At 38.1% G+C, this 10,707-nt stretch overlaps 2 protein-coding genes across 2 annotated transcripts; one reads left to right on the top strand and one right to left on the bottom strand.

The window, feature by feature from the left end:
- The first annotated feature begins 604 nt into the window (after positions 1–604).
- Positions 605–8,360, top strand: LOC109218049 (NAD kinase 2, chloroplastic-like). The gene is made up of 8 exons (XM_019382366.1): positions 605–1,125; positions 1,511–3,460; positions 4,079–4,200; positions 4,310–4,451; positions 4,539–4,763; positions 4,936–5,010; positions 5,828–5,929; positions 7,924–8,360. The coding sequence occupies exons 1-8, from the start codon at positions 907–909 to the stop codon at positions 8,125–8,127; spliced, it is 3,039 nt and encodes a 1,012-aa protein (XP_019237911.1). The 5' UTR covers positions 605–906; the 3' UTR covers positions 8,128–8,360.
- Positions 8,361–8,535: 175 nt separating this feature from the next.
- Positions 8,536–9,993, bottom strand: LOC109218050 (1-aminocyclopropane-1-carboxylate oxidase 5-like). Its single transcript, XM_019382367.1, has 2 exons — positions 9,640–9,993; positions 8,536–9,039 (listed from the first exon to the last, which is right to left on the bottom strand). The coding sequence occupies exons 1-2, from the start codon at positions 9,980–9,982 to the stop codon at positions 8,762–8,764; spliced, it is 621 nt and encodes a 206-aa protein (XP_019237912.1). The 5' UTR covers positions 9,983–9,993; the 3' UTR covers positions 8,536–8,761.
- Positions 9,994–10,707: the final 714 nt, after the last annotated feature.

Below are 10,707 nucleotides of genomic sequence, written 5' to 3'. Positions count from 1 at the left end.
GACAAGAATATTTTGAGGCACCAAATCTGTTGAGGCTAAAATAGCAAGAGAAGTAAGCACACACAAGTGAGTTTGAGCTAAAATCCTGCCCTACCCCTGCCCTGCCCCATTTACTATTTTCTGAAAATGTGTTTTGCCCCGCCCCGCCCTGCCCTGCCCCATTAAGACTTTGCCTTGCCCTGCCCTGCCCCATTAAGGTTTTGCCCTGCCCCGCCCCGCCCCGCCCCATTTGCCATTAAAGTGTTTCAACTTTCATTCCCTTTCAGAGCAAAAAAATTTCACGGACCTTTCACTTGTTTTTATTTTTCGACTATTTATTTTTTGCTTGACACGTACATAAACCTTTCAAGTGCTCATTTGGTAATTTTACCTCGACGGTGTGGTGTTCAAGATATAGTTTGGACAAGTATAGGAGGATATTAGGTCGTCCACAATGTTTAAAATGTCTTATTGAAAAATTGAAGACAACTTCATAAGGGAATTTCTGTATTATCCCCGAAAGAAAAGGACTTAGAGGAAAATAATAAATAAAAGAATGCAAATATCGTTTCGTTTTGAGCCAGAGGCTCCAATTTATCCTTACCCAAAAGCATCAAATCGAAGTTGGAAAAACACAAAAACGGGAAAAATGATGTCCCAAATCTCAAACCCACCACTGATTTCCACAATTATTTGTCTTACTATTCCTCCTTTCCTATTATCCACACAAATTTCCACTTCCACACATATTTCCCTCTTCCCATCTTTTGTCAAACACATACATATACATTCACACGCATATATTTCTTCTATTATTTGGATTTTTTAAAAGATTGTTAAAAATCTCAGATGGTTCTTCATCCATTATACATACTGATTCATTAGTACAGGGAGTGTAGTAGATACACACAAATCTGTTCAACTGGTATGGCAATATGTTTTCGTTATTGTCCATGCCATTTGGAAATGGGTCGTACAGTTGCAGCCACTGGAACCCATCTTCACTATTGCCAGCTCAATTATGCAAAGGCGATTTCTGGGCCTGGGTTTGGACTTGGATTATCGTTCGGATATCGTCGTGTCAAGTTTGTTGTCAGTGCTGAACTATCCAATGCTTTCTCCGTCAACATTGGCTTGGATTCTCAGGTAAATTTTCTTTTGCTTATCTTCAGTTAGGAATCTGTACAAGCAAAGTAAAATTACAAGGCTGTGATTACTGAGAAGGAACTGCACTTCAATTTCACAGCGGATCTTGCTTAAAATGTATTAGTGATGTCAAAATATACAGAATCTACGTGCCTCAAATAATTTTTTTATACTGATGCTTTTCGAATGAGCAAATTTGTGGTTGTTTGTGTCATTGTTCATTTAATTGATTCGAAACAGTTTCTGGTCTAATTTCTAGCTCATTAGTATCTAATTATCAGCCTTGCCCGGACACGAATCTAGCTATCAGTCTTTTCTCGATATATGTTTGTTGAAAACTAGATATTGCTGGGTGATTATTTTTACCGAATATCAAATTGTCCAGGCCGGTGATACTTCACAGTTGCCCCGAATGGGTCCACTACCTGGGGACATTGCAGAGATAGAGGCTTACTGTAGAATCTTTCGGGCTGCTGAACAACTTCATAATTCATTAATGGACACCCTATGCAATCCACTGACTGGAGAATGTAATGTCTCATATGATGTACCCTCAGACGATAAACAAATACTTGAAGATAAACTAGTTTCTGTTCTAGGATGCATGGTATGTCTTTTAAATAAAGGAAGGGAGGAAGTCCTTTCTGGGAGATCCTCGATTACAGACTCTTTCCGTGATGTTGATGGGCATGTGACGGATGATGAGCTTCCTCCACTTGCAATTTTCAGAGGTGAAATGAAGAGGTACTGTGAGAGCTTACATGTTGCTCTTGAAAACTATTTGACACCTGATGATCCTCGCAGCATTATTGTGTGGCAAAAACTGCAAAGACTGAAGAATGTATGTTATGATGCCGGATTTCCTCGTGGTGAAAAGAACCCCAGCCATATACTCTTTGCTAACTTTAGTCCTGTTTATTTGTCAACATCAAAAGAAGAGACACAGTCTGCAACTTCTGAGGTTGCTTTCTGGAGAGGTGGTCAGGTAACTGACGAAGGTCTTAGATGGCTGTTGGAGAGAGGGTTCAAAACCATTGTAGATCTCAGAGCCGAGACTGTAAAAGACATCTTCTATGAGAAAGTGCTAGATGAAGCCATTTCGTCAGGGGAAATTGAATTAATTAAACTACCTGTTGAAGTTGGTATATCGCCTTCAGTGGAGCAGGTCGAAAAGTTTGCAGCATTGGTCGCTGATTTAAACAAAAAGCCCTTATATCTCCACAGTAGAGAAGGAATTAAGAGGACGTCAGCTATGGTCTCTAGATGGCGGCAATACATTACTCGCTATACACCACAGCTTGTAGCCAGTACATATAAGACAGCAGACTCAACTGAGAACTCATCACGTGATGCTAGAGGAACTGAAGAAACATTTATGTCGCCAAGGTCAGAAGAAGGTACAAGCTTTAATGAGGAAGTCAGCTCTGCATCTGATAATCAAGATGGGTCACTGCCTAAAAGATCAGATGACATAAATTCTGCTGTGAAAGAAATCAAGCACATTTCTGAAACTACGGGCCTAGGCAAGACTGAAGGCGACGAAGTTGTTTCATCCAAAAGGAAAAGCACAGTGCTAGAATCTGACAGTGAAGTAGCATCCTACACTAATGTGAACCCACTCAAGTCTCAGCTGCCTCCCTCTAATGTCTTCTCCAGAAAAGAGATGTCCACGTATTTCAGAAGTAGGATGGTTTCACCTGCAACATATTTTACTCATGAAAGGAAAAGATTGGAGGTGCTTTCTGCTTCAATATATAGCTACAAGGGAGTGTCTAAGGGAAATGAAACTACAAGCATATACAGTGAGAATGGAGTGATGGAATCACAAAATTTAAATGGTTCGTCTTTCAATAAGCACTTAACTACTAACCCTTCAACTTCCTCGTCGAATACAGAGATGTATGCTGGTCATAGTGACTCTGCGACTCCAGTCTTGAATGGAATCGGCAATGGGGAAGTACAAACCTCAATAAAAAACGTTGGAATTGTTGATGCAAGAGATGAGTTAGAATGTAATGCTGAGTCTAGAGTCACTAAAGGGGAGAGGAGGAATATTGAGGTCTCCACACCTTCGCTGGAAGATAACTTGGAGCAGATTGAAGGAAATATGTGTGCTTCTGCCACTGGTGTTGTAAGAGTGCAGTCAAGAAGGAAGGCAGAGATGTTCTTGGTTCGTACAGATGGGTATTCGTGTACCAGAGAAAAAGTAACAGAATCTTCCTTGGCCTTCACTCATCCTAGCACCCAGCAGCAGATGCTTTTGTGGAAATCCACACCAAAGACTGTACTGCTGTTGAAGAAGCTGGGCTACGAACTCATGGAAGAAGCTAAAGAGGTTCTTCGCACAGTTCTCATTAATTTTAGTTGAATTCTTACCTTGTGATTTTCATTTTCTACTGATGCTGGGAACCTCTCTTCATTCTTCACTTATTTCAAGTTCTGAGGAATGCAGAAAGTGAAATTATGCTTATCATTAATTATGACTCTTGTGTATCTCCCATTGAAATCACCGTCCATCAACCAACTGGTGGAAAGGAAAATATAATCTTTAGTCTTCTCTGTTTGATTTGGATTGTCTTTACCTCTGACTTCCCTTCCCCTCCCACTAGCATACGTTAAATGTGCCATTCTACTTAGTCAACTAGCAGGATGCAGAGATCTTTTGATCAATATGAATTTTAAGTTACTCTCTAGCCTGTTAAGATATCCGTCTGGCCATCTCATTTTGAAAACCTTAGGCATCAGTTTTTTGAACTTAGGTTTATTACATGAGGTTAACTTGCTTATAAGCTGGTAACTAAACTATGTGAGTAAAAGTTTTATTTCAAATATATTGGTTTACATTTCCATTAGCAATTGTTTTCTGCCATTCATTCACATATTTTCATAAGTTTTAACACTCTCTTAACAAACAGAAGTTCTAACACCATCTCCTTTTTTTAACCCCCCAAAGGTTGCTTTGTTCTTGTATTCCCAAGAGAAGATGACTGTTCTTGTTGAACCTGAGGTGCATGATATTTTTGCACGAATCCCAGGCTTTGGGTTTGTTCAGACCTTCTATAGTCAAGATACCAGGTGGGATGACTAATAAACTGTACGTGCAAAAGCATTGTCCTTTTCATTTTTTTTTCTCTCTGGTACTTCACAAAGAGATGTATGACCTTGCCTGATGTACCAAATGCAGTGATCTTCACGAGAGGGTTGACTTTGTTACCTGTTTGGGAGGAGATGGTGTGATACTCCATGCGTCAAATATATTTCGAGGTGCTGTCCCACCTGTCATCTCATTTAACCTAGGATCCCTTGGATTTCTCACTTCCCATCCAGTATGCCTCTCAACTTAAATGTTAAGCTTTATTTCTTTGTTGTATAAAAATACTCATCTTTTACTTCTCTGTCATCAATTCGTACAGTTTGAAGATTATAAGAAGGATCTTAGACAAGTCATCCATGGAAACAACACTCTAGATGGTGTGTATATAACTCTAAGAATGCGTCTCCGATGCGAAATATTCCGAAGCGGGAAAGCAATGCCTGGAAAGGTGTTTGACGTCCTAAATGAAATTGTAGTTGATCGTGGTTCTAATCCATACCTGTCCAAAATAGAGTGTTATGAACATGACCGCCTCATTACCAAGGTGCCGTTTTTATTCTTAACAGTCAACCCTTGCCAAAAGATTTAGAACAGGAACATTCTATTTTAATATTTTAGATCATGTTTCTTCTAGAAAATTCAACAAGTGCTCTGCTGAATTGATGAGCAAGAGATCAAAGAATAATCATGTCATACTGCCTTATATTATTTGGCAGGTGCAAGGTGATGGGGTCATTGTGGCCACTCCAACTGGAAGTACCGCTTACTCGACAGCTGCTGGGGGTTCCATGGTACTTGTGATACACATTACTTACGAATAAATGTTGTGATATGCTGCATTAGAGTAGATAGACCAAGTGAAAAGTGAGACCCTTAAAATTCAAATTAGAAGGTTGAGGTTTAAAGCTCTAGCAGTTTGATGTGGCAGCAATAGAAACTGAAAAAAGTTACTAAAGGTAGAGAACACACCATCTAACCTCTTCCTCTCCCCAGATTAAAGCAAGGAAAACACGAAGATGGAAAACATGAAAAATAAAAAAAGACGCTGTGCACTTCATTGTCAAATATGTACTTCGCAAGTATGACTTTTAAGAATTATTGACAGAGTTGGGTTAATAACGCCCGTCATACCTTAAAGTAAATAAATGAATAGGCATCACCCTTTTATGGTAAGTTCCAAATAGGCAATAGTTGTATTAAACAACTTCCTTGTTCATTTCGGGAATTTCTATTAGGCATCAAAAGCAGTAATGACGGAAAATTCTACTATAGAAGCGAGCTTTGTCATACCACTTGACTTACCATTACATACATAAACCTGTTTTTCAGCTTCCTTTTTAACGTTGTATTTATTATAATAACAAAAACTTTAAGTTGCATTTTTGTGACAAGAAGGCCTTTGCTACTTAAATTTGATTCTGATAGATGTGATTAACGATCTGCTCTTGAAGGGAAATTTTGAAAATTATCCTGACTTGCTACTGATCTTATTGGTGATGATATCTTACTCTTTGAACCATCGTTCATCCTGCCAACAATTATTAGTTATTTTGCCTTAAGTTAGTGAATGCGTAAACATTAAATGACAGGGTAATTTATGTCATGCAGGTGCATCCCAATGTTCCATGCATGCTCTTTACACCAATCTGTCCACATTCTCTCTCGTTTAGGCCTGTCATACTTCCAGATTCTGCAAGACTAGAACTAAAGGTGACTGTCTCTATATATATTTTATGATTATTGGAAAAGAATCTCATTACTAGTTTACGTATCAAAAAATATTGTCATTACTAGTTTGTGCTAATACCTCTCATTTCCTAACCAAAAGCTTTCTACAATTTACAGTATTTTCCAACTAAAATGGAAGAAGAATAGGACCTTTATTCCTTCTGTAGTGCTGCTAATCTTTTTCCTCGGCTTCACGGATTTGTATATGATGGTAAAAAGTCTGGAAATATGTGATCACTATTACATGCAAGAGGGAAGAAATATGTAGTTCCTGTATATCATCTTAGCTGTCTTGGCTTTTTTTGTATATAATATAAGTGATATCCAAAAATAATTTTCTAGGGAAGCCCAATTAAAATATTATTGCCAGAATGGTATATCTCTTGGGATGAAAGAAAAATATAGAGGAAACTAAAGGTGGAAGCAAGCTAAGAAGGTTAAAAAAAGTGAGGATCGATCAAGTAGTTTGGGGGATATACATCCTATTGAATTTATCGTCTTGTTCACAAGTCTGGCAATAGGTGAGGACACAGGTTGCTGAAGTGACAGTGTATGTTATTACTTAAAAACCTCATGATACGTAGACACTTTTTGTCAAAGTCTTTAGGCTAGATCTGGAGACCAACATTGCACAGTATAAAACAAAGAGTTTAATTATATTGTTCTTGAGAGTCATATAGATCAAGTATGTGGATTGTTCAGGTCTTCTCTGGGTGTTGCACCTGTAAATGGGAAACTCTTAAACCTAAGCTGAATCAGCTAAAATTGTTGTATCTTAATAAGGTGCAGTTAACTAGCAAATATTCTCTTCAGATAATATGGTTGGGCTGTGGGAAAGGTCCACAGCTGTTTTTAAGTTTTTGAGCAGTAATATGGCTGCTTCTTTCCAAATGGTTTGGTTAGTTCGATTCGGTTATTGGTAAGGGATGGGTACTGCTTTTAGATTCCCCTAATAGTTATTTGAATTTTTTTGGCTTCCCAGTATTAGCTTGAACATCTATCAAACCTCCTTTTTTGCTATCTCTTTGGTAACTATTTTGCATCTTCTTGATGCCAGCAATGTAACCAATTACTTCATTTAGAAAAAGGGATAAGTACTGCTTTAGAGGCGGTAAAAGAGAAGAATCGTTACAAATATTAACAAAGCCGACAAGGCTTACTAGAGAATTGTGTTCAAGGTTTCACTTCCAGAATCTCCTCGGCATCACATTAGGGTTTAGTAGCGTCATACAATGTGCGTGAATCAGAATGAGCTCAGTTCTAAACTTGTGTCTCTTGAGCCCTAGTGAATGAGAACTATTGGGAAATCTTCTATAGAAAGTCTAACTCGTCATAAAGCTTAGGGTGAGATGGTGTAACTTAGTTCCCTATACCATGTGTAATAAACGATAGTTTTGGTAGCCGAGTGCTCTTCGTTGGGTCAAACCTGCATTTAATGATGGAAACCTTCACAGATGTTAACATTTTCATTACTGAAGATGCTACCAATGCCGTATAGTGTAGCAAGTTCCATATGAAGGCATGAGAGCTGCTTTTATAAAAGATGTGGGCATAGGCAGACTTAACATTGATCCAAGCAGCCGGTGGAGAGAAGGTACTTGTCAGACCTGCAAGCATGGGGGAGCATGCAGCGATAGTTTTCAATCATACAATGCGTACCCTTAGTCTGACTTTTAGCGGTAGCCAGCTGTCGTCGTCCTTTTTGAATTGGCCTATTAAGTACGGGTTGTTGTTTGCACAAATGCCGAGCCGATGGAGTCAGGTACTAGTAGTGACAGGAGCAAAAGGGGATGTACACTAGTTGTGCTAGTGAAATAGTCCAACTGACCTAGTTAGCCCGAGCCATTTTGTGGTACTAGATATCCATGTCACGACATTGTTCAAGTATAGGTGTGTTTGCAGAGAGATCTCTCTCGTGGGAAGCTCAAAGAATATTGTCTATTCCAGAATCTTATAAGTATTTTGCATATGAACAGATTCCAGAGGATGCACGTAGCAATGCTTGGGTCTCCTTTGATGGGAAGAGAAGGCAACAACTCTCTAGAGGAGATTCTGTTTGCATATATATGAGTCAGCATCCACTACCTACAGTTAACAAGTCTGATCAGACAGGTGATTGGTTTCGTAGCTTGATTCGTTGTCTAAATTGGAACGAACGATTAGACCAGAAAGCACTCTGAAGCTATTGACATTTAGTCCTCTCATTCATGTAAATTACTGTACAGTCATATAAGTAAGAGCAAAAGAATTACAATAGTAAGAGTCTATATGGTTATATCTACTGTCTGGCTCTGATATTCAGTCAGGTTTTACCCTCTTATTCAGCTATCTTGTTAATTTTATTTTTCAAAGTAAGAAATTTGTACATCACTATTTTCACATGGTTAATTACAAAGTTCCACTCTTTACACATCTGGCTGAGATCTTCGAGTTTACTGACTCACAATCATCTTCTTCTATTTCTCATGCTTTGTTTGGCTAAGCTGCGATGGAGCTAGAAGTGTTTTTTTGTTTTTCTGTGAGAGTAGTTTGTCTTGGAGAGATATAATGTGTGTCAAGCTTTTGTGGAAAAAAAGTGCTAGAATTGATTAAAGTTGAAGCCTACAAAGACAGAATTGATAGATACATTTCAAGAAATACATGAGGAAAAAAGAAACGAAAAATGAAAATACACGACCTGTAAAAAGCAGCCACAAGATTACTATATATGTACTGCTTTAATTATATGAAGATTGAAGTATCTCAAACAAATACATAAATTCTACAATGAGCCAAACAATGGAGAGAAAGCTATTTATATATATTAGCCCTTCTTCAAATTTCTCTAACAGCTTGAAACCTTGGTTCTTTAGGAAGGAACTTCTGCTCAGTATAAACATTCATGTAATCTCCAAACACAAAAGTTGGATAATTAGTTATTTCCATTTCTTTCTTATCCTTCATCTCCACTAGCTCTGGTGCAGGAGCAATGGTGGCTTTCAAGGAAGGATTATAGAAGGAAGCAATAGATCTCCTATTCCCATCTGGTTTAGACATAACTCTGTGCCAAACACTTTTGTACTTCCCATTGCTAAGCACTTCAATTTGATCACCTGTGTGTATATAGAGGGAAGGAAATCAAACAGCTGATAGTAGGACAGAAATGTCACGGCGTGTTTAAGAACACAAGTTCCAACGATATATTTCCTATGTAGCCAAAAAAAAGTTCATTTTTTTTAGCTCCGGCCCATAAAACACCGTCATACTTAGTGGTGGATGCAGGATTTCCGCTAAGGGGTTAAAAAAAAAAAGTTGAAAAAGATTATAGCTAGTGGGAATTGAACCTATGACCTTACAAAAGTTTTGAACCCCCTTGACCACTAAGATATGCTCTTGGGCTGTGTCAAGGGGATTTAAAGCTTAATATATAGAGGTAAAAAATAGACTTAGCCTTATATATACAGTATAATTTTTTGGCGAAGGGGGTTCGGGTGAACCCCCTTCCGCCCCTCTTAAATCCGCCACTGGTCATACTAAAAAAATATCACAAACAACAACAATAACAACTCAGTATAATCCCACAAGTGGGGTCTGGAGAGGGCAGTGTGTACGCAGTCTTACCCTACCCTGCGAAGGTAGATAGGTTGCTTCCAATGGACCCCGTCTCAAACAAAGCACAGTCACAGCAGTTTTAAACTAAAAACAATGATCACCTGTGTTGATAACAATGGCGTTGGGGAGAGGCGAGACGTCGATCCATTCGCCGTCTTTGAGGATTTGAAGGCCATCAACTTGATCATCTTGGAAGAGTAGAATCACACCTCCAGCATCAGTGTGAGCTCTTAGGCCATTCACCATTTCTGGATGAGGGCAAGGTGGGTAATGACTCACTTTTGTTCCAAAAAAAGCATTATTGTCACCTTCTCCTTCATTGAAGGCTTTCTTGATTGATCCTTTTTGTAAGCCTAAGTTTTCATCCATTACTTCCATCACACTCTCTGCTAGCTTCTTCAGTTCTGATCTATATTCTTTCATTGTCTCCCTGTTATTTAACATCAGATGGTCAAAATGTTATTCATTAATTAAACATATATATATATATATATATATATATATATATATATATATATATATATATATATATATATATATATATATATATATATATATATATATTCCATCAGTAAATTTTAATTTAAACAGTTGGGTGAGCGACTATTTAGTTAACGGGCTAAACAAACTCTAGCGATCCAATCATTGCTTTCTTCAAAATACATGCATTTTAAGAATTAGAATTCTATTTATGCAAAATCTTCATTTAAGATTGACACTAATCATAAAATTTAACTATCTGATAAACTTAAACACTCTCCTAATCCATATGAACGACTTCCTTGAAAACCCTATAAAATCCCCGGCATACCTACAGTCATATTTCATCTTAGAGCTAGTACAAGCCCTAAATTTGGCAAAATACATAAGTTACCCCCTGACCTATGGACGAAATCCCTCTTACACACTTTTTGCGGACCAAAATTAGCTTACACACTCAACCTTTTCGAAGTGTGCCTAAGACACACCTTTTTTGTGTTTGACCACTTCATCTCAGAGATTGCATCACACGCGCTAATTAAATCGTGACACGTGTCATAACTCAAGGGAAAAAAAAGAAGAAAATGCATAATTTGCATCCCAATTGATACTAATTTTTAAACAAGAAAAAGAAATCAGAAAACAAACCCCACCCTACTCATCTCTTACTTTTCCCTCCCCTCCCCACC

This window comes from Nicotiana attenuata, unplaced genomic scaffold (genome assembly GCF_001879085.1).
Source record: "Nicotiana attenuata strain UT unplaced genomic scaffold, NIATTr2, whole genome shotgun sequence".
In the NCBI taxonomy this organism is placed as follows: Eukaryota; Viridiplantae; Streptophyta; class Magnoliopsida; order Solanales; family Solanaceae; genus Nicotiana; species Nicotiana attenuata.
The sequence above is the reverse complement of the archived record's forward strand: the minus strand, read 5'-3'. Positions and strand labels throughout refer to the sequence as shown.

Excerpts from the sequence above, each read along its gene's own strand:
- LOC109218050 (XM_019382367.1), bottom strand. The coding sequence starts at position 9,982 with ATGTTAAATAACAGGGAGACAATGAAAGAATATAGATCAGAACTGAAG. Across the intron at positions 9,040-9,639 it reads CGCCATTGTTATCAACACAG|GTGATCAAATTGAAGTGCTT; the intron begins GTGATCATTGTT and ends ATATACACACAG.
- LOC109218049 (XM_019382366.1), top strand. The coding sequence starts at position 907 with ATGGCAATATGTTTTCGTTATTGTCCATGCCATTTGGAAATGGGTCGT. Across the intron at positions 4,201-4,309 it reads TTCTATAGTCAAGATACCAG|TGATCTTCACGAGAGGGTTG; the intron begins GTGGGATGACTA and ends TACCAAATGCAG. Across the intron at positions 5,011-5,827 it reads CAGCTGCTGGGGGTTCCATG|GTGCATCCCAATGTTCCATG; the intron begins GTACTTGTGATA and ends TATGTCATGCAG.